Source organism: Ochlerotatus camptorhynchus, unplaced genomic scaffold, assembly GCF_037179485.1.
Source record: "Ochlerotatus camptorhynchus isolate MF236.1 unplaced genomic scaffold, CSIRO-AGI_Acam_v1.1 ptg000371l, whole genome shotgun sequence".
Classification (NCBI taxonomy): Eukaryota; Metazoa; Arthropoda; class Insecta; order Diptera; family Culicidae; genus Ochlerotatus; species Ochlerotatus camptorhynchus.
This window is the reverse complement of record NW_027040859.1, coordinates 1658975-1683839: the sequence shown is the minus strand read 5'-3', so window position 1 is coordinate 1683839 and position 24865 is coordinate 1658975. Positions and strand designations below refer to the sequence as shown.

The following is a 24865-nucleotide window of genomic DNA, read 5'->3' as shown; positions in this document are numbered from 1 at the left end:
TCAGCTCAGCTCCGGATCCGAATCATCGACTCTAATGATTCACTGCGAGCAGAGACGATGTTTTGTAAGAGACGCGTGGAGAGATTAAAAGTAAATCTGGTTGCACGGCCAACTACCGTGCCGATTCAAATGTCGGACACTTAAACTCGAATTTCGGACACTTTTAAAAGTTGATTATCTCGGTCGAATATGATCCAAAATCGCGGAATCGCCTTGATCTTTGTTACAGAGCCTGTGTAGATGTATTTCGTTGTGCTGGAGCAAATATATAACATAACGAGAATACGGCTGGTGAATAACAATAACAATAACCGTCCAATTTCACTTTTCATACGCAAACTTAATTATAATTATTTAGCGTCTGGCTGAAAATCTCCTCAATAAAGACAACCAACCTCAAAAACCAAATTCAACCACAATCTCAATACTTCCCATGCTTTTCTTCGTGAAGCGCTCGTGTTTATTTACATTGCTCGATTGGAACCGCGTTTGACGGTTCGGTTGGAACTTTTGGCTTCAGTCTTCGCGCGTCTCTTATTTAACATCGTCTCTGACTGAGACAACGCTCGGACCCGTCCAGCTCTTCGGACCTTTTTTTCTCTCTCGATTCTAACAATATTCAGCTCCGGATGCGGATCTGAGCTGATGATCTAGAGCTGATGCCGAGAATAGTGAGAGAAATTATGCTGGAGAATTAACATCAGAAATAAAATTAGAATGAAGACTGGATTGCATAGCTTGAGAAAAGGCGTAACATCGTGTGGAACGATGTCAATCATATCATCGCGTGTAACATAGGTGCAGCTCTCTCGCATACATTTTTTGCTTTAAGACCCAAACGCAATGTGGGCGGAAGCGGAACGGAAACGGAAAGTTTGACAGTTGTCACAAATGACATCAAGATGCCTAACCGAAGTCGATTTGGTTCTAACTAGCTTTCAATCAATTAGGCTTACTCAGATCGGGTTTTTCCGCTGCCGCTTCCGTTCCGCTTCCGCTGTCATTGCGCTTGAGCCTTTACTGCTATGCCAACAACATACACATTTTGTGCGTATTTTGGTTTACGCGATGGTTGATCAGTTGTTGCGTTAGTAGCGTTTTCCATTGAAAAGTAAAGCCATGTTGTAAGATACGGATTTATTGGTTTAGACTACTTTTACGACTTTGACTATATGTTTTTAATATTACTTCTACGTGAAGTCAACGATTTAAATAGTTGAAGATGCTAATTTCAAATAACAGACTGAGTGGTAATTTTTATACGATAGATGGAGTAGATGATTTTTCATCTCTCTTTACCAAACTCCCCCTTTGGAGATGATGGTGAGGGTGGGAAAAAAACCGATTTGTACCTTCCTTAAAAGTTGTCCCAGCTCGCTATTCTAATATCTATATGCAATCTTCACACTGCCGTACTCTAACGGAACTATCAACTCTTAGCTTTCATCTACTCCATCTATCGTATAAAAATTACCACTCAGTCTGTTATTTGAAATTAGCATCTTAGACTATACTTTTACGATTTTATGCAGTAAGTGACGAACCAGCCACTGGTTGAAAGTCACTCTAAAAAAAAAGACTTTATGCAGTTTTAAGCACTAAAACCACTAATTAATTTTCCGATTTTGAATTTGTGTCATAATTTCTATAATTTAAATGTGAGCTGGAGAGCTGTTCAAAAAAGAAATGGACTCCCTTCAGTGAGCTGGAAGGGTTTTATCCACTCAGCCAGATGAGCTGTTTTGCCCACCTCTAGCTTGGACCACAGAGCGTATAGGGCGTAGTTGTGCCAGGTTGGTCGTGGCACATTTCGAGTATTAGAGGGTGATTGCAGCTTGCTCAGGGGTGCCTGAGTGAAATGCAAGTACTGTCAATGATTACCCGAGGTTGTGATAGTAAAGATGTATAACCATATTCTCGTTTATGTATGGGTGGGTTTGACATACAGAAACCTTATTATTCGATTTGGTGTGGGGGGTAGGGTTAGGGTTTGGACGGGCATATGGGTGATAATATTACGTTAGGTTAAAGTTGAAACAATGAGAGATGTATCGCTTCAGTTTGGAAAATATTGCAACTCGCAACCGATGGACCATTCTGATGGTCTATATTACCGTGCTGGTGCCGTGGGTTGGCAGGGACCAATAGGGGACGGCTTGATGTTTATAAGGTACTATCAGTTAAAACTGTGTTTTTGAGATTTATCTCTATATATTCTTTGGTGTTTCCAAGCGGATAATCAAGTTGGTGTTCGCTGATTCAAAGAATGAATGGGATAAATATTGAGCTGTCCATAATTGGGCGTTGTTGAACTTGTGGTATTTGCACAACATTTTATATGAGTATCCAAGTAACCAAATAGTCAAAAAAGTAGCTTTGAATGTAGGTTCAGAGTGAGACAATGTCACTTAGACACAATATGGTAACTTGGGTATTCGGATAAAACTATTACTTGCATAGGTATACCTCGATATAAGGTAACTGTCATTTATGACTTCCATCGCCGATTTCTCGTAAAAGATCATTCAAACAAGCAAAGTAATAACTCCATCGCACAGTTGAGATAATCCCCCATCTGTTAGTAATATTAATTTGTATGATTTAATTGTTGTTAGGGAGATATTGATGTCAAAAGTGACAGTTACTAAAAAAAAAAATAAAAAAAAAAAACTTATATTGGTTGTACCTCTTTTTCGTTTGCATGCATTCCGGGTGGTGAGCGAACATGATGAAAAAGAAGAAGATGGCTTTATCACAGAGCCCCGTCTCGGAACGAGTGTACCCAAGTAACAATTTTGGTGTTATGAGGGTTCTGTAGACCATGATTTGAACTTGTAGAATGCTATAAAACCTCTATAAAACTTGCAATGTTACTTGGGTATTGTCGATTCAAGATCGGTTTCTGTGATGATAAGTATCACAAAAAAGGTAAAATAAGTAGCACGATCTTCATCGAAATGTAAGTATTATTGACAATAATCATAACAATCAACACGTATATACATTGAAATACATATAAAAAGGGAAGGGACTATCCACCAGGGAACCCGATTGAAGCGATTTGGACGGGGAGAGTAGGAATGCCAACTCCCTGTTGATAACATTTCGTGGATAAAGGGCGGGCTCTTCTCCCCACTCATTGGGGTATCTTCCTGTTTGGGGGCTTGTCTTTTTGACCAATTGGCTGATCAAGTTGCTGTAAGGAAATTCTTTATTGTTCCGTACATGTGTTTAGGCGACTTTGCCTATCGATCTACCCAATCCGTTCAATCATACAGCCACATGTTGAGGACAATCAAAGGTTATTACGCTTGATCGAGACAAATAGAGAAGAGAGCCCACTGCTGTCGGACTTAGTTTCCGTGCTACAATGGGTGGTAAACCACTATCATCATATCATCATCTCATCAGAGTTGTAGGTATGTTATGATAAGGTTTGTTATAATTGAGCTGCTAGTTATTGTTTTAATTAAGAAATGCATCATTATCATGACAACATTACAAAGAAGAACAGAGGTTTTTGCAATACTAAATCGATAAAATGCTCCTTAAACCTTGGATAAAGTGCTATTTTACTGCTTAACTACTCACTGTAACTTACTGCCATGTTCGTGTTTTTTTTTTTCTTTTTTTTTCAGTCAGAGATTCACAGAGACGAGCAAGCGTTTAAAATAATCTTCTAAAAAGCTACTACAGAAAGAGCTGCTATAAGAAGCTTCGTGGTAAACCAAAGAGAAAGTCGATGAAGAGTATCGATCAACGAGGATAAGCCCTTTTTAAAAGTTACGCGAGATTTCATCATTTTAATATTATATTTCCATTACAAACGACACACAAGTCAAATAGTATTGGATGATCTGCAACAGCAAGCAACAAAATAATGTCGTTTGCCATCTTTGTCAACAACATATAAGGTAATGATGTACGCCAAGTGGTCAATACCAGGGTTGTTAATCTATAACCTTCGATAATTCACCACTGCAGACATAACGCTGACGTTATCGACGGGTATCGATTAAAATTCCTGGATTCAATACACACTACGACCTTGTTGGCTGATGCTCGAAGTATTGTGTACGTGTGGCATTGTTGTACGACCAAATTGACAGTGCGTCAGGAGGTTGGGTTTTAAGAAAGACACAGTCAAAGTCAGCCGCACACATTTTCCATGCATTTTTAAACTTAGGCTGACGCATAAGTTTTCAGGTTTCTTTGTTTTAATATTGCGGTTTTCACACAAAACTAAACTAATAAAGGGTGGAACGGTCAAAAATTGGTCAAAGTGCACACTGAATATGTTTTTATATAAACGATTAAACTTTATTTCTCTTTGAAGCTCAATGATTACAAAATACCGAAAAAAATATTTAATTAGGCTTCCGATTTTCCAAATGTGAACTGTCGGCTTTACGTTTCACACCTTTCAACGTATTTAAAAACCACTGCACAGTGATTTGAATGCTCAATACCATTTTAATTTGCGCCTTCAATATCGGTTTTTAGGATGTCTTTAAAAGAGTTTTTTTATAAAATAAATAGCAAAGACTAGAGATAAATTTCAGTTTCAAACTCCAGTCCGCATCGTGCTCTCTTGCCGTGCGGATCTATTTGCTTTTTGCTTAAGGAAGTGTTACTGCTACCTAAAGCTACAACAAATTTAAACATCACTTTTCAGTGCTCAACCTGTAAAAAATTTCTACCTTGTTCAGCTCTTATTCCTCTTCGATCCTTGTTTGGACCCTACCCGAGGTAATCCTTCTTGGATATCGATTTGGAAAATTTCTCTGCGATCCTTCAGATTCTTATAGTAATCTGCTTGGAAGTCGATTTGGATAAAAATTTACTGCCGACATGGCGCCTAAACGCAAAAGAAAGGGGCAAACTCTTGACCCCCCTTCTGATGAAATTAATTTGAGTAATCAATTTGATTTGCTCACGGATGATGAGAATGATCCATCATCCAAGAAAAATTCTAGTAAACTTTCCCGGCTTAATGCCAAGAAGGAAAAGATTCCCCCCATTGTGATAACCACTTCCGATTTCCATGCTCTTCGCATGGAACTTTTGAAATTCGTGAAAGTTAAGTTTTTACTACAAATTGGACGTCGGGGTGAATGCCGTGTATTGGCTGAAACCTTGTACGGATTTAAATGTCTTCTCAAGTATCTTACTGAGAAGAAGCACAAATTTTTTACTTACGCCACGAAAACTGAACGTGTGTTCAAGGTTGTTATGAAAGGACTGCCCAGTGGTGAATCCCTGGATCAGATCAAAGATGAACTGGCAAAATTACTTGGAGTTGTGCCACTCCAAGTAATCAAAATGAAAATGAAATCCCGTCCTGGCGATTCGCTCAACGGGATTTCTAATGATTTTTATTTAGTTCACTTCAAGTCTAATGAACTAAACAACCTTAAGGCCTTAGAAAAAGCTAGCCTTATGCTCCATGTCCGAGTGAAGTGGGAACACTTCAGGAAGACTGGAGGAAATTTCCAAAACCTCACTCAGTGCCGTAAGTGCCAGGGATGGTGTCACGGAACTGAAAATTGCTACCTGCCAGCTAAATGCATGAATTGTGGTGATTCCTCTCACGCAAAGGACGACTGTCCTGTGAAGGAAGATCCTAAAAAAATTAAATGTTCAAATTGTGGTGAAAACCACAAATCCAATTTTTGGAAATGTAAGACTTGCAAAGCGATCCTACAATCTCGTTCTTACCGTCAGGTAGTAAACGCTTCACGTTTCCGACCAGGTACAAATTCCACTGCTGTTAACAACGGTCATCGAGGAACAAATTCTACATTCGTACCCGTAGGTACAAATATCACCCCTGCTTCAAATGTTTCATCTGTATCTACTCCTCTCTCTGCTAACAATGTTCAGCTAGTTAATGGAGCTACCTATGCTGCTATTGCAACGTGTAGAAATCAAAATACTAACCAACGTTCTAACGGAAATTTTGACAATTTTGACTTAAGAAGCATTACTGCCCCTAAAATGGAATTTTTACAGAATTCATTAATTGACATGATTTCTGATATGCTTAAATCTAACTTCATGTTTGATGCTATCTAAACTGGAGTAAAATTTGCTAATAATATTGCCATGACTTTAAAATTCAGTAAGCTTTAAATATTTTAAATTGGAATGCTCGATTTCTTAAAGATAATGAAGACGAGCTATTTAACATTTTGAGAGTTCATAACGTGCATATTGCCGTTATAACTGAAACGTTCCTAAAACCTGACCATAAGGTTAAGAAGGACTCAAATTATTTAATTTATAGAAATGATCGTCTTGATGGACCCTGTGGTGGCGTTGCTATCATTGTTCATAGACGAATCAAACATAAAATTCTTTCTTCATTTGAAACCAAAGTTTTTGAAACTTTGGGAGTTTCTGTTGAAACAAAATTTGGACAACTTACGTTTATAGCTGCCTATTTACCATTCCAATGCGTAGGCCAGCAAAAAAATTTTCTCAAGGGTGACCTCCAGAAACTTACCCGTCATAGGTCTAAATTCTTCATTATTGGTGATTTTAATGCAAAACACCGCTCATGGAATAACGCTCAAAGCAATTCCAATGGTAATATTCTGTTTGATGATTGTTCTGCAGGTTATTACACTATTCAATATTCAAACAGCCCAACATGCTTTTTTTTCTGCAAGAAATCCCTCAACTATTGATTTGGTCTTAACTGATTCATGTCAACTTTGTAGCCAATTGGTTACCGATGCTGACTTCGGTTTTTTTATATCTTTATTAAGGAGACTTTCAGCCGTTGGCTGGCTCGTCTCCGAAAGCTGACTTCGGTTCTGATCACCTTCCAGTAACTTTTGAAATATCCCAAGAAATAATTTCTAATCCCAACAGCTCTACTTTCAATTACCATAGAGCTGATTGGGAGCAGTATCGAACATTTATGGAATATAACTTAGATCCAAACATTCCTTTGCAAACCAAAGATGAAATTAATTATGCTCTTGAATCTCTGACTACTTCTATAGTTGAAGCAAGAGCTGCCTCAATACCAAAATGCGAGGTTAAATTCGATTCAATTACAATAGACGACGATCTTCAGCTCTTGATCCGTCTTAAAAATGTCCGTAGGAGACAATATCGAAGAACACGCGATCCTGCCATGAAAGTTATCTGGCGGGATTTACAAAAACAAATTGAAAAGCGATTCTCTGCCCTGAGGAACAAAACTTTTGAAAATAATGTTTCTAAATTAGACTAGAGTTTCAAACCCTTTTGGAAACTCACAAAAATTTTGAAAAAAAACCTCAAAAGCCAATTCCAGCGCTTAAAGAAAGTGGTAAAATTTTGATCACAAATTTGGAAAAAGCTCAGAAACTGGCTAAGCAATTCGAGAGTTCCCATAATTTCAGTTTGGGTCTTACTAGTCCTATTGAGAATCAGGTTGCTCGGGATTATCTGAATATTTTCTCTCGGGAAAATATTTTTGATGATTCCTAGGGGACTGATTTGGACGAAGTAAGGTCTATAACTAAAAAATTTCAAAATATGAAAGCTCCAGGTGATGATGGAATTTTCTATATCCTCATCAAAAAACTCCCAGAGAGTATATTGTCTTTCTTGGTAAAATTATTAAACAGATGTTTCCATTTGGCATACTTTCCTGATAAATGGAAAAATGCAAAAGTTGTTCCAATTTTGAAACCGGATAAAAATCCAACTGAAGCTTCTAGCTACCGCCCAATAAGTTTGCTTTCTTCAATAAGTAAACTTTTTGAAAAGAATGATGCTTCACATCAAAACGAACTCAATTTTTGCAGATGAGCAGTTTGAATTTCGCCATGGGCATTCAACTACTCATCAACTCTTAAGAGTTACCAATTTAATTCGTTCAAACAAATCTGAAAGCCACTCAACTGGAGTTGCTCTTCTAGACATAGAAAAAGCATTCGACAGTGTTTGGCATGAAGGTTTGATTGCTAAATTGAAAAAGTTTAATTTTCCACTTTACATTATGAAATTAGTTCAGAATTATTTAACTGACAGAACTCTGCAGGTAAATTACCAAAATTCCAAATCCAATCGACTACCTGTTAGTGCAGGAGTTCCTCAGGGTAGCATTCTTGGGCCTATATTGTATAACATTTTCACTTCGGACCTCCCTGATTTGCCTCAGGGTTGCCACAAATCTTTGTTCGCTGATGACACATGCATTTCCGCTAAAGGAAGAAGTCTTCGTGTTATTTGCAGCAGACTGCAGAAAAGTTTAGATATTTTCTCTTCTTATTAACAAAAATGGAAGATTTCAACTTATAATATTTCCACATAAGCCTAGAGCTTCCTTTTTGAAACCTAGTAGTAGTCACATAGTCACTATGAACGGAGTTCCAATTTCCTGGTCAAACCAAGTCAAATATCTTGGATTGGTACTCAACCAAAAATTAACTGTTTAAAGATCACATTGAGGGCATTCAAGCCAAATGTAACAAATATATAAAATGTTTGCATCCTCTTATAAACAGGAAATCCAATCTTTGCCTGACAATTAAACTTCTAATATTTAAACAAGTTTTTAGACCGGCCATGCTTTACGCTGTGCCAATATGGTCTTGTTGTTGCACTACCAGGAAAAAAAGGCACTTCAAAGGATTCAGAACAAAATTCTGAAGATGATTTTGAAGTTGCCTCTCTGATACTACCCTGACTACCGAGATACATAGAATTTCGAATATTGAGACTTTAGAACAAACGTCCAACAAAATAATTAATAATTTCAGGCAAAAATCGTTGCAATCCTCAATTGCAACGATTAATTCTATTTATACTTAGATAAGATTTAATTGTAGTTTTTAGTTTTAAGATATCAATTGCAGGTATAAAAAAACCTGTTTAAACACTGAATTGCCAAGACAGAAACAATGTAAAAATACTAAGATATATATCATAACAATTAAGGCTGGTAAGTTACTGTAGTAACTGGAGCATCTAGGTTAAAATGAAATGTAATTTATTTTGAATTTGAAACAAATAAAGATTTAAAAAAAAAAATGACGTGAAACAGGATCATAAATTCGCAGAAAAAAGTGTTAAGCGTCTTTCTGCTAAAGGCTAAGATCTACCAACTTGTTGAGAGAAGGAGTTTAACGAGAAAAAACTAAAAAGGGAAAGAGCTTTAGCTGGCTGGACACTGATATTCTGCGGTCTTTCAACCTGTTCCAGACACCAGTTCAACCCCTGTCCAGCAGCACACGGGCCGAGACTCTTTCGGGTGCTCAATCATTGAACCGAAATATATGGGATTTGCTGATCCAGTTGCCTACACGTTATCATCATCTTCCAAAGGCTGCAAGCCTGTACTACCAACATCCTTTTTCAGGACCACCAAGATTTTCCAAAACAGTTACTGATTAACTTCACCGAAGTCTTAAACTCTCCTAGACTCTCTACACTTAGTGTAATATTCGGCTATATTCATAACGAACGCTTTTAGAGAAGCTATTCCATAGACCTTCTGCAAGGTCTTTGAAAAATATTTTCACAAAAGTGCTTTGGGCCAGGTTCTATGTTGAGAAAATGAGCTGATTTTCTGCATAGGGGTCTTGCAATAATAATGGAGGCATTTTTTTGGAACCTTCAAAACTCCCCTCCCCCTTTGTAATATCTTACATCTAATATTTGAATGGGCATATTCATGCTTACGTAAGATATTTCTAAGACCCCCTCCCTCCCGTGAAAGAAAACGAGACCCTCCCTCCTAAGTTCTTACGTGATTATTGAATGGCCCCATCGAGCCATGGCATAGATGATGGCATACAGAAAGCGAATTATGAGTGGGGAGCAAAAAATTGAGACCATTTCTGATTAATGGGACAGCCTATTGTACATCATTTCCGTAAACTCATGGAAAAATTACATGGATGCAATGACCTTGGCCTTCCATTTATCTAATCCCAGATAATCTAATACGAAGCAAGCTTTAAGGAACAATGAACGTTCCACAACAAAAAGGAACTTTATGATAAATTTAAAATCTTATCTAGCCCTTTATAAATAATTTGGAATTTGGCATATTTAGTAGCAAAACGTCAACATAAAAAATCAATTTCAATCATTAAAGCACCTTTAAAACAATACAATTTACCGTGGAAAAATCCCGTAATTTTATCCGATACACCTTTTTCCGTTTGGTCTTCATCAAACAGTTTTAGTACACCACCACAAGGAATGATGTCAACAATCGAACCAAGCGTCAACAATGGATCACCAAAATCAATCCATCCCTCGAAGTGCAAAGCATTTCACCCACTCATAACAGAACTAAACCAAACAAGCTCACCTGCTCAGCTGCGCCGATATCAGATTACTATAAGGTGCGTACTTGGCCGGATTGGCGTACATGAGGCAGATCAGCTTCTCCCGACACGGTTCCTCCTTACTGGACAGGCCCATCTGGGCAAACACCGCATCCAACCTCGACAACAGCGGACTGTAGAACGGGTCGTAGTTTGTCAGCAGCAAACTACTGCTCGGGATGTCGTGGAAAATTTTGAAATCATTTCGCTTCTGCTGCCGGTTGTAGTCATTACCGGAGTTGACATAAGTCACACGCCCTCCTCCGAAGCCCAACCTGGACAGGGCTGCATTGGCATTGTTGGCATCGTACATCAGGTTGTAGCTCGTCCCGGCCGGTTGGGCATCTAAAAAAACACACACACAATGAAGGACATGATTTTGATCCTAGGAAAATCTATAAAACTGCAGAACCGTACCCAATGGTGGCAAATAGGCATTGTTTTCCATGTTCATGTGGAAGTCCTGATCCGAGTTGTAGGAATTATCCTTAAAGTCCAAGTCCTCCACCGTCGTTGGCTGATTCGACAGGACAGACACCGAAGATAGGCCTACAAAAATCGAAAAAGTCATAAACCAACTCAAATTAATACCCTGTCTGATCCACATCGCCGTCGTCGGCGTCGTCTTTTTGGTCGGCCCCTGAGGACAAATTAGATTGTTACGACCCTCGACGAGCGTCGAGCAAAATGGCACGCCATTTAAGCTATCCCTGCGCTTACGGTTTCATTACCTTTGCCGAGGATTTTACCAAACGATCCTATGATGCTAGGCAGGAAAAGCACTAGAAGGACAGTTTTCACGACCTGTAGACCGAACAACAGAGGCCAGACGATTTTCTTCAGTCCTACAAAAAAGAAAAGGAAAATCAATGACAAGGGATAGAAACAGCAGATGATTAAATATAAAGAAAGTTAGCTTTCCAAGCTCATCGGAGGATGATAATGAAATCCCATGGAAAAGCCGGCAGATTGATTTCACGTGCTATGAAGCACCGGGAACCCGGCGTGGGATTTTCGATAGTGATTTGAAATTAATTGCGGTTTGTAAAAGTTTCGATGGTCTTCCCATAGAGATTTATCGCAAAACCTGCAGCACCGTAGACAGAGAATTATATGGGAATTAGCTGGCCTGTATAGTTGAAAATTAATGTGATTGGCCTCTGTGTTGTAGTTTAAAAATTCCGGTTCATTCATTTGTCATTATCCGATATCCGTTCACCGAAAGAAAAAAGTTAGATACAAGGTATTTCAAAATAGTCCCCTTCGGACCCAATACAACGATTTGCACGACCTAAAAGCATATCAAACGAGTGTTTTATGGCCTCGATAGGGATGTCCTTCAGGATAGTGGTACAAGCCTTTTGGATGTCACAAGTGTCGACAGATACGTAGGAGCATTATCGTGCAACAAGCGCCAACATCCTTCTTCGTGGTATTTGGGCCGAATACGCCGAATACGATGCATCAAATACTTCAAAACATCAAGGTAGAATACAGCATTAACCGTTCGGCCAGCTTGAACGAACTCTTTGTGAATAATCCCTTCGAATCGTAGAAACAAACAGACTTCCACTCGGCATTTTAACGATCGGCTTCTGGATCATATTTAAAACACCACGTTTCGTCGCCCGTCACAATGCTGTACAAGAAGTTTTTGTCCTTTCTTGCCTCCTTAATGATGTCTTTCGAATGTTGAATTTTCAGCAATTTTTGGAAATTACGAATTTCGGTTGGCCAACATGTTCGTCATCGTTTAAGTCTTCATGACCATTCTTGAAGAATTAAAATCACTCGTGGACTCTGCTACGGGATAAACAATCATCACCATAAACTTGTTTCACAATTTTAAGTAAATCAGAAGTCTAATAATTCAACATACAAATCTTATACCTTTAAGGTTCAGTCTATAAGTTCAGCTAAATGAGCCTGCTTATAACTTTCAAGCCAAAATTGAAGTATTTCTGTAAATATGCAAGTTTAAGAAACACCAAGAAGCCATAAAATATCAGGAATTTATATTTTGATCTTTTGTAAAATGACTTTGGAGCCGCATGCGTATGGGTAGCCTACAAATTTCGAATCCGCACTCCCGTTTGGACTACCATCACCGTCAAATCGTTTGATCGAAGCACAATCCGCAATCCGATGAGCAACTTGACAACAAAAGAAACACGTCTTCACCGGTGTCTATTCTACAGACTCTTGTGATGGTTTCGTGACAAGTTCTTTGCTGACTTGGTTCGAATTCGACTCCGCGTTATATATAATCACTTTCTCCTTCGGCAACTGTTCATCTTTGTTTTTTTCGGTCGCATGTTAAGCAGCATAATCTGAATCGATATACAGTCAAGATTCCTATAGTACGGATTCCTATAGTACGGATACCACTGGATTCCTATGATATGGTCAATCCAGCATTAACGAATAATAAATAATGGTAGTCTAGTCGCAAAGAAGTATTGAGCGAAAACCCAAAACTTCACAACATCAAAAAAATATAACTCAAAAACAAAAAAAAAACACATAGCTGTAAAAAAAAAAATCTAAATTTTCATGGAAAAACATAAAAACGTATTGCGGCCTCTATATACAAACCATGAAAACCATTTAAAAAAAAAAACAAATTCAATCAATGTTTTTAAATACAAAATATATTTTTTATCATACATAAACAAAATAAAATAACATTATGCCTGCATTAAAAAGTATTTTTAAAAACCATTCATTTGAAATTTAGATCTTTGAAATCGGCCCAGTGGTTCAAAAGTAATTAATATTTGAAAAAAGGCATTTTTGAAGAAAATCGAATTTTCGAACCACCCTTACATGAAAATGGTCACCCTAATGACAAAATAATAATATACGGGTCAAATATTTTGCGATAAGGAAAAAAACTAGTAAACTAGTAAAATTAGTGGCAGATTTATTACGACTAAAAATGAGCAAAATTTCAAAAAGTTATGTTCATTTTATTTCAAGAAAATAAGGTTTTTCAATAAATTTAGTTTTTCTTAAATTGCTCTAACTTGTTGTATACACAACCAAATATTCCCAACACTGAGCCAATAATTGATAAATTTATACTGAGTGAGTTGCCAAAAATTCAGTGACATAACTTTTAAACTTGTGCTTTATGAGCCGTTTTTCTACAATTGACTGTACTGTAGCCGACTGCAGTCTTAGTAGGCTATAATTCAAAGTTGCAAAATCTCACGATTGTCACGAGAGCGTACGTAGCCAAAGGAAAAGATCAGAGCATAATTAAACGAATCTCACCGATGATGACACTCACCACACCAAGCCCCGCCATACTTGTTGAGCTATCTGACAATTCCTCGAAAGAGTGGCGTTCATATCTGACATTCGGAACCTGAGTGTCGACTGAGTGACTAGATGATGAGACGTCAAGACTGAATGTGACACAGACAACAAGTAATGATTGTTGTTGTTTTGATGATCGTCAGCTTCGTGTTTGTGTTATCAAATCTGGAGAACTTTGAGATTTGGACGTATTTACTTTTGTAACAAAACAGGCCAATCACCGATTTCTCACAAATAAATTTTCAACCTCGAAAGCATACACCACAATCAGGTAGAGGAATGATTCTTATATCATTTGGTATTGTCTCCTTGTGAGATTGAACTATTATTTGCGAGAAATCGGTGATTCACGTGTTTGGTTACAAAATCAAATACGTCCAAATCTCACAGTTCTCCAGGTTTATTGACACAAAAACGAACTAGGCTTCAAAATTATCCGGATAGACATGGATAATATAATTATCCGGATAGACCAATCCAGTGAATAGAAATCAACGGAGTTTATCCCTATGCACATTTATTTCCCTCCGGATAATATCAAAGTACACAATTATCCGGATAATTTTAACTTGGATATTATCCATTATTCCGGATAGAATCCGGAGTACTCCTAGCAGTTTTTTTAGAATAGGGATGTTTGATATCAAATATGTATCCATCAATATGAGTACTTTTGGAAATCACCCGATCTAGACTCCATAAATTGATATCAGATGCCATTTTGAAATTCAAGGTGGCGGCTTCCGGTTTTTGAAAAGTGGGAAATACTGTCAAATACCCATCAATATAGGATTTTTGGAATCGCGGTGATGTCCGGAGTCTGGAAATTGATATCCGACGCCTTTTTGAAATCCAATTTGGTGGCTTCCGGGTCCATAAAAAGTGGAAAATACTGTCAAATATCCATCACTATGGGAATTTTTGGAACCAGACGGGTGTTCAGAGCCCGGAAATTTATATCCGATGCCATTTTGATATCCAGCTTCCAGTTTCTTGAAAAATAAGAAATACTGTCAAATAACCATCAATATGGGTATTTTTGGAATCGGGGTGATTTCTAGAGGCCGAAAATCGATATCCGACACCTTTTTGAAATCCAATATGGTGGCTGCCGTTTTCATAAAAAGTGGGAAATACAGTCAGGAATCCTTATTGCCGGGGTAACGGGGGCGTGAATAAGGAACCGCGAATAAGGATACCCACAGCTTATGGGATTTTCACTAATGGGGGCTGTAGTGGATTATCTCATTTGTTTCAATACATAAAGCTATACTGTCTTCGACAAAGTTGCTGTACTGGGTTTGACCAACTATAATATATGGATCATATTTCCAACATAGAATATTTCGTGATCCTGACCATATAGAAAGTTACTGTCTTCAGCAAAGTTGTTCAAGTGACCAAGTCCTTTCGGATGGTGGCCATATTAGTTCAGAACTCGCTCACTACGCAGCGCTAGTGTGCATGTGCAATTCTTATATAAACTGTATCTCGAGAACCTGGCCATATAGAAAAGTGCTGTTTTCAGCAAAGTTGTGCAGGTGAGCAAGTCCTTTCGGATGATTTTCATATTAGTTCAGAACACGCTCACTACGCGGCGCTAGTGTGCAAGTGAATTTTCTGTATAAGCTGTATCTCGAGAACCTGGTCATATAGAAGGTTACTGTCTTGAGAAAAGTTGTTCAGGTCACTAAGTCCTTTCGGATGATGGTCATATTATTTCAGAACCCTCACACTACGCAGCGCTAGTGTGCACATGAACTTCCTTAATATGTTATGACTCCAAAGCTTGTCCATATAAGATGTTGCTGTGCAATGTGAGATCAGGAACCGGAAAAAGGATGACGTGTAGAGGCCGGAAATCGATGTCAGATGCCATTTTGGAATCCAAGATGGCGGCCATCGGGTCAAGAAAAACTGTCAAATACCCTATAATACGGGTATTTCCGGATAGAGAACGACGTGTAGAAGCCGGAAATCGATGTCAGACGCCATTTTGGAATCCAAGATGGTTGCCATCGGTTCAAGAAAAACTGTCAAATACCCTACAACATGGGTATTTTCGGATAGGAGATGACATGTAGAGACCGGAAATCGATTTCAGATGCCATTTTGTAATCCAAGATGACGGTCATCGGGTCAAGAAAAATTATCAATTACTCTACAATATGAGTATTTCCGGAAAGAAAACGACGTGTAGAGGCCGAAAATCAATGCCAGGTGCCATTTTGAAATTCAAGATGACGGCCATTGGTTCAATAAAAACTGTCAAATACCTTACAATATGGGTGTTTCCGGACGTGTAGAGGCCGGAAACCGATGCCAGACGTCATTTTAAAAACCAAGATGGCGGCCATCGGTTTTAAGAAAAACTGTCAAATATCCTACAATGTAGGAATTTCCGAAAAGGGACGACGTGTAAAGGTCAGATATACATTCCAGTCGCTATTTTGGAATCCAATATGGCGGCAACATGTTTTCCATAAATAAGGCTTACCAAGTATATTGCATATAATTTATTGTGTATAGCGTATCATTGAGCAAGATCGCAACGTAACGTGGAAATTCCTCAAAACAATAAAATGCTTTGATTTGTTTTGTTTTTTTTTCTATCGTAAACTACAGATTTATTCCACATTTTATTTTCTCTTTTGATAACAAAAAACCAACCAGCGCTGTCATGTTTTATGCATTCTAGTCACTCTCGTTCTTCCACTCTGTGAGAAGGGTCTCCACTTCCCTTAGCAAATCTTGGATTTTTGCACTCCGTTCAACATTGCTGTCCAATGTGCAGAAACTTTCGACCTCGGAGAGTTGATTTAGTTTTAACTCGATTTCTGCCGCACCAGGTGGATGAAAATATCAACCATATTCACTGTAGAGGGGTCCAGGAATAAATCTGTAGTTTACGATAGAAACAAATAAAAGAAAACAATTAAAAGCGTTTTATTGTTTTGAGGAATTTTCCACGTTATGTTGCGATCTTGCTCAGTGATACGCTATACACAATAAATTATACGCAATATTCTTGGTAAGCCTTATACATGGAAAACATGTTTTTTTTTAACTAGTTCGTTTATTTGGAAGGCTCAATCACGTAAGCTTTACGGAGCCGATAGTTCATTGTTCTTTGTTTGTAACAACATTCACTTAATTCTATGTCTAGTAGGAGTTGGGCCGAATACTCGCGGCTTACTCGAGGTTAGAAAGGTACATTGTCGAAAGATAGGATCAGGGGAGGAGTTTGGGGGTAAGGTTTCGTTGTCTCATCAGAGCGTTGTCGCCAGTATGAACGGTAGTGCGGTTTTAGTTTCGTCTGGAGTTCGATCGGCTATGGTGACCATGAAAAACATGTTACCGCCATATTGGATTCCAAAATAGCGTCTGGAATCTATATCTGGCCTCTGCACGTCGTCCATTTTCGGAAATTCCTACATTGTAGTGTATTTGACTAGTGGCTAGTGATTTTTTCTTAAACTGATGGCCGCCATCTTGGATTCCAAAATGGCATCTTGCATCGATTTCCGGCCTCTACACGTCGTTTCCTTTCCGGAAATACTCATATTGTAGAGTATTTGACAGTTTTTCTTGACCCGATGGCTACCATCTTGGATCCCAAAATGTCATCTGGCATCTATTTCCGGCCTCTACACGTCGTCTCCTTCCAAAAATATCCATATTGTAGGGTATTTGACAGTTTTTCTTGAACCTATGGTCGCCATCTTGGATTACAAAATGGCTTATGACATCGATTTCCGGTCTCTACACGTCATCTCCTATCCGAAAATACCCATGTTGTTGGGTATTTGACAGTTTTTTCTTGAAACGATGGCAACCATATTGGATTCCAAAATGGCGTCTGACATCGATTTTCGGTCTCTACACGTCTTTCCTTATCCGGAAATACCCATATGGTAGGGTATTTGACAGTTTTTCTTGACCCGATGGTCACCATCTTGGATTCCAAAATGGCGTCTAGCATCGATTTCTGGCCGCTACACGTCGTTCCCTCTCCGGAAATACTCATATTGTAGAGTATTTGACAGTTTTTCTTGACCCGATGGCCACCATCTTGGATCCCAAAATGTCATCTGGCATCTATTTCCGGCCTCTACACGTCGTCTCCTTCCAAAAATATCCATATTGTAGGGTATTTGACAGTTTTTCTTGAACCTATGGTCGCCATGTTGGATTACAAAATGGCTTATGACATCGATTTCCGGTCTCTACACGTCATCTCCTATCCGAAAATACCCATGTTGTTGGGTATTTGACAGTTTTTTCTTGAAACGATGGCAACCATATTGGATTCCAAAATGGCGTCTGACATCGATTTTCGGTCTCTACACGTCTTTCCTTATCCGGAAATACCCATATGGTAGGGTATTTGACAGGTTTTCTTGACCCGATGGTCGCCATCTTGGATTCCAAAATGGCGTCTGGCATCGATTTCTGGCCGCTACACGTCGTTCCCTCTCCGGAAATACTCATATTGTAGAGTATTTGACAGTTTTTCTTGACCCGATGGCCACCATCTTGGATCCCAAAATGTCGTCTGGCATCTATTTCCAGCCTCTACACGTCGTCACCTTCCAAAAATATCCATATTGTAGGGTATTTGACAGTTTTTCTTGAACCTATGGTCGCCATCTTAGATTACAAAATGGCGTCTGGCATCGATTTCCGGCCTCTACACGTCATCCCCTTTCCAAAAATATCCATATTGTAGGGTATTTGACAGTTTTTCTTGAACCGATGGCCGCCATCTTGGATTCCAAAATGGCATCTGACATCGATTTCCGGCCTCTACACGTCATCCTTTTTCCGGTTCCTGATCTCACATTGCCCAGAAACATCTTATATGGACAAGCTTTGGAGAAATAACATATTAAGGAAGTTCATGTGTACACTAGCGCCGCGTAGTGTGAGAGTTCTGAAATAATATGACAATCATCCGAAAGGACTTAGTCATCTGAACAACTTTGCTGAAGACAGTAACCTTATATATAACCAGGTTCTCGAGATACAGCTTATACAGGAAATTTACTTGCACACTAGCACCGCGTAGTGAGCGTGTTCTGAACTAATATGAACATCATCCGAAAGGACTTGCTCACCTGCACAACTCTGCTGAAAACAGCAACTTTCTATATGGCCAGGTTCTCGAGATACAGCTTATACAGGAAATTTACTTGCTCACTAGCGCCGCGTAGTGAGCGTGTTCTGAACTAATATGACCATCATCCGAAAGGACTTGCTCACCTGCACAACTTTGCTGAAGACAGTAACCTTCTATATGGCCAGGTTCTCGAGATACAGCTTATACAGGAAATTCACTTGCACACTAGCGCCGCGTAGTGAGCGTGTTCTGAACTAATATGAATATCATCCGAAAGGAATTGATCACCTGCACAACTTTGCTGAAAACAGCAACTTTCTATATGGCCAGGCTCTCGAGATACAGTTTATATAAGAATTGCACATGCACACTAGCGCTGCGTAGTGAGAGAGTTCTGAACTAATATGGCCACCATCCAAAAGGAATTGATCACCTGCACAACTTTGCTGAAAACAGCAACTTTCTATATGGCCAGGCTCTCGAGATACAGTTTATATAGGAATTGCACATGCACACTAGCGCTGCGTAGTGAGAGAGTTCTGAACTAATATGGCAACCATCCGAAAGAACTTGGTCATTTGAACAACTTTGCTGAAGATAGTAACTTTCTATATGGCCAGGATCACAGAATATTCTATGTTAGACCTAAGATCCATAGCACCCGTTATAAGTAACATAAAAGTGAAGCGCCTCTATGGTGGCTATTGAGTTCAATATGGTGGCTATTGAGTTCATAAAAGCGGCAAATACCATCAAAAATCTATACAACTTTCTAATAATGAAAATCCCCAAAGGCTTGGTAGCCATCATAATGAAGTAATGAAATTGGGTTGTTAGCGGAATGCTTAAATAAAACAGCAAAAAAGGTTATCTTCCATTTATTTCCACTTAATTAATTTTGGTATCCATGACAGATACGCATTTCGACTACAATGTGCAGTCTTCTTTTAGTGGGAATGACACTGATGAAGACTGCACATTGTAGTCGAAATACGTATCTGTCATGGATACCATAATTAATTAAGTGGAATTAAATGGAAGATAACCTTTTTTGCTGTTTTATTTAAGCATTCCGCTAACAACCCAATTTCATTACTTCAGGAAAATACCAATCAATATGGGTATGTTCGCAACGGAAACGACCGGAACATGCAGAAAATCGATGTCACGACGTCGTTTTGGAATTCAATGTGGCGGCCATTGGGTTCAGAAAAAGTGGTAAATACCCTAAAATATGGGAATTTTTTGAACAAGAACGACGGGTAGATGCCGAAAATTGATGCCACACGCGTATTTTGAATCCAGGATGGCGATCATATCGTATAAAATTTTACACTCTTTTTTTAAACAGGTGGCCACCCTCTTGCATTCCAAAATGGCGCCGAATATCGATTTTCGGCCTTCATGTGTTGTCCCCGTTCCGATAATACCCATATCAGCCACTACACGTCGTCTATAATCCAAAAATATCCATATTGTAGGGTGTTTGGCCAATGGCTGCCATATTGGATTCAAACATGGCGTTAGGCATTGATTTTCGGCATCTACACGTCGTTTCTGTTCCGGAAATACCCATATTGTAGGGTGTTTGCCACTTTTTCTTAAACCGATGGCCGCCATTTTGGATTCCAAAATAATGTCGGATAAGGATTTTCGGAATCTACCGATCGTCCCTGTTTTGAAAATACCTATATTGTAGGGTATGCCACTTTTTTTTAACCATATCCGATTCCAAAATGGTGTCGGGCATCAGTTTTCGGCATCTACTCGTCATCTCCGTTCCAAAACTACCCATATTAAAGGGTGTTTACCACTTTTTCAGAAACCAATGGTCGCCATATTGGAGTCCTAAATGGCGTCGGACACAAATTTTCGGCATCCACACGTCGTCCGCGTTCTGAAAATACCCATAGTGTAGCGTACTGGCCACTTTTTTTTAGCAAAATGGCCGCCATTTTTGATTTCAAAATGCCGTCGGATATCAATTTCCGGACTCTAGACATCACCCCGATTCCGAAAATACCCATCATATTTATGGGTACATATTTGATATCAAACTTCCCTTTTCTAAACATAAGCTGTTCGGAGTACTCCGGATAGAAAATAATGGATATTTACCCTATGTACTTTTTTTTCTATCCGGATAATTTTACAACTTTTCTATCAGGATAATTTTAACTCGAATATTATCAGGATAGGGATAGGTATATTATCCAATGATAGATTGGATAATGGATAATGAATAGGGATAATTTTGATGCCTGAGCAGCTCAGCGCTGCACGACCTGACCAAAAACACCCCGCTTTACGATAACTATTTCTAACAAGCGTTGAAAAAGCAGAAACCTTCAGGTGATATTAATCAATGAAATCAAACATAACTTTTTAAAAGGAAGTAAGTCGCAAAAATAAACAAATCGATATTTTGCTTCACAAAGCAAATGAAGCGATTAACAATATTTCTGCCTTATGAATTTTTGTGATATTGAAAATCTTGGTGTCTTCCGCAAAGTTTTATTAAATTTAAAGTTCTACTGCTTTATCAAAGACATAAATAATGTAAATAAGTTGGATTTTCTAAATGTAATCCTGCCTTAATAAAAATGTACTTGTTTATTTCAAAAGGGGCCAAATAACATTTAAAAAAAAACCCTATTCGAAGACACCTAAGCGCTTAAATATCGAGAATAGTGAGAATAGAGTTTTGACCGTCGTTTATCAGAATGCTCCCACAGTGCACCGGTTTGATTCGTAAATGGAGGTTCCTGTGTGTATTGTTTATCAATTTGAAATAATTTGAAATCCAGTGCAGCATTCTGATGGCGGCTGCGCTTTGTTTTCGCCAGTCCCAGATCTCAACATTACACGATGATTTAAATTCATTTTGCGCATTTTGCACCAAAGTAGACTCTTGCGCTGAAAATAATCAGTAAACATAAACATTTACCATTCTCGTTGTAATATAGTGCAACATTTTACAAAAGGTTATCATATTAACATTCTAGTGGTGATATAATTTTTAAAATTAATATTTTTCTTTTTTTTTGCCTTAGTGAAAATAATTCTGAGGGCCTACTTCAAGTACTGCGAATTTTGTACCATAGCAGACTGCGGCGCTGAAAATAAACCCTAAGATTATTTTTCACGCAGGCCAAAAAAAAACAAAACAAAAATATTTTTAATGTTCTATCACCGCTAGTATGCCAATAAAAAAATTCAGCACTTTATTACATTCAAAATGGTCAATTGAATGCCAACGCTTCATTGAGGCGAAATTTCTTTGGAAGTAAATAACCACCGATTTTTCGTAAATAAAAGCTCACTCCTGCAAACAAACCATACCAGCTGGTAGAGAAAACATTTCTCTACTTGATAGTATTGCATGTGCGAGCTTTTATTTGCGAGTAATCGACAGTTAAATCCACTGTTTTCAAAAGCAGTTTCACCATTTTTTTAAATGTCGATTGAAAAAAATTCGAGGGATTAATTTTAGCGCAGGAGTGGTGGAAAATGCGCAATATTTCTCACCCACACACATTCATATTGGCACTTGCTGCGTTTCATTTTGAAGCTTGGTTTCGAAAGTACTAATCGGAATTCATTTATCGTTTCTATGGATTCTATAACTCGTGTGTACAACAAGAATTTCAGTAATAAAATCGGATATTTCAAAAGCTTTGCAAAGCTATTTCCCACAAACATTCAAATAGCAAGCAGGCTCTGGAATACCAACATCAAAGCAAACAGAACTAACGCATTCCATAGCATTACCTGAGGACTCACCTTACCATCCGAAAAAGTTGTAAATCTCCCCTCCCACAGGTTTCCAACTCCAAACCTACCTTTGAAGAAGAACAGTCTCCCACTTTCGATGGCTCGACTCATTTTCTCCTTGCTGAAAATTCGTTGGTCGATGAATCGAGCTAGTCCCCGAACAATTTTCCGATCAAACGCGGACAGCCCTGGCTGGTTTAGAATGCTGTCGTCCGCCTTCCGGGCCGCAGCTGATACGTTACCCGCGTAGCTGGGGGAAATTCCAGCTAATATGTCATTGTAATTTCGATCCAGGGCATCATTAACGTAGTTAGCGAGAACGGTTTCAAATTCCTCCAGCAGGTCGGTGTCCTTCATCGTTTCTGAGCTTACAGTTCTATTGGCACCCGTGGTGTTGGTGGTGGCTGTGGCAGCTATGGTAGTGGTATTTATCCTAACAATTTCTGTGGAGCTTTCTTCGCATCGTGACAAGCTGATAGAGGCAGCTGTGATCAGGAGGAATCCATATGTCAGATGGGTAAACCGAAGTTGCAACATTATTCTACTTTGCCGCCTTCTCGTTTCCATGACTTGAAAGGAAGTACCTTGTAGAAGGAGCTATATGCCGGTGAAAGTTTGTGAATCTTCAATACGAGGAACAGTGCTTGGGTTTTGCTCTGTATCTATTTATGGCTATATGGCAGAGAGGCTGCAGCATGGGAAGTGCAATCAATGTGTCGCTGTATAGCAATTAGATATTGCTCTTTTCAATTGGTTGATGAAGCGGAGGCGGTCGACGCTAGATCGGCTCGTTCGGATGATTTCTAGCGTAAGAAGCTTAGTGGCATTTGTTGGAAAACTACTGTTTGCAGCTTAGTTCAGTCCGAATGCTGCTTTGACTGAAAGATCTGGAAATAGAAAACGAACATACAGCCATTAGATGTTTGTTATCAGCTAGCATTATAGATAGGGGAAATAGGTATAATGTCGGCCTAAATGGGCCCATAAATAAATTCAGCAATCGACTAAATTTTCAATAGCGACCAAAAATATACATTAGTACAGTCCCAATGACGCGTTCATCTGGATAAAATTGATAAATGGCAGATTTTTAGCGATGGGCCCAATTAAGATCCATAGGCCAACATTAGAGCCATTTCCCCTACTATTTGTATGTTATGATTGTTTTAATAACATTGATCTCGAAATAAACCGATTGTGCGATAAGATAACATGCACAAATGACGCGGCATTTGAGGGGGAGAGGGTATTTATAAAGATGTAACCGGCCAAGTATAGCAGCATATGCTAATATCTGGAAGGGAGGTCCAAAATTGGTGAAACATATGCTACGTCAATTATGGATGGTCCCTAAGCCAATTTCGGTTGGAGTTCACGTAGCATCTCTTTGGATTCAAGGAATAGAGTAATGATGTCTTCGAGAAATTTATATGTCGAACTCGGTGCTAATTGTTATGCATCGAATTCAAATCCTTGAAAATAACAAGGCGTTTTCCACCGTATGATTCTGCCTCACAACTGGTCACTTCCTCGGGGGCCAATACAAATCTTGAAGCGGCACCGGTGGTGTAGTGGTAAGCGTGATTGCCTCTCAGCCCAGCTGGCCTGGGTTCAATCCCAGTCGGCGCCGCCGAGATGTTCGGAGGCATAATATCTCTGATCACGCCTTCCTTTGGAAGGGAAATAAAGCCGTTGGTCTCCGGTTCATGAATTGATGGGTCGATAGGGTAGGGTCCAGGCAACAATCAATACGAAACTATCCATTTTAAATTGGCTCACTACTTGACTAGCCTATTGGTCCCAAGCAAATCGATTACGTACCCCATTCTAATCGAAATTCTAGTACTACACTATGTTTGTTTTGATTCGCTATGAAAGTTTGACAGATAAAATAAGGGGTTAGTTGATTTTCTTATGTTTCGAGGGGTGAATCGATTAGCTTGGGACCAAAGATAGTACCAGAGCTGAGCCAAAAAGTTGAGCATGTTTCATCGGGACCTACTAGTCTTAGAGTTACCTCTATGGTCCAGGTGCCTGCCTCCCTGGCGTCGGTAGCATTGGTGCTTAGCACGGAAAACAATCTCGACAGAAAACAAATCAAAGAAAAAAAATACAATCATGAGCACATTTATATGACTAACATTGAACTTGGTTATAAGTGTCGCATGATGAGCCCATCTCAGAAACAGGTCACTTCCCCCGGGGACACTTGGAACATGTTCGGATGTAGTGTTTCCTACGCGGGGCATCCCGGTAAATTTACCAAAATTCACGTTCCCGATTCCCCAGCAACTGTTTCAATATCCCGAGAAATAAT

At 38.9% G+C, this 24865-nt stretch overlaps 1 protein-coding gene across 1 annotated transcript in view; it reads right to left on the bottom strand.

The window, feature by feature from the left end:
• Positions 1-23416, bottom strand: part of Osi24 (Protein) — a 33453-nt gene extending 10037 nt beyond the window's left edge. Inside the window, exons 1-4 of the mRNA XM_065232726.1 lie at positions 22617-23416; positions 11066-11179; positions 10752-10883; positions 10319-10679 (exon numbers count right to left, since the gene is read on the bottom strand). Of these exons, the coding sequence (XP_065088798.1) occupies positions 10319-10679; positions 10752-10883; positions 11066-11179; positions 22617-23115 (1106 nt within the window). The 5' untranslated portion in view covers positions 23116-23416. The remainder of the gene's footprint in view (positions 1-10318; positions 10680-10751; positions 10884-11065; positions 11180-22616) is intronic.
• Between the last annotated feature and the right edge of the window lie 1449 nt (positions 23417-24865).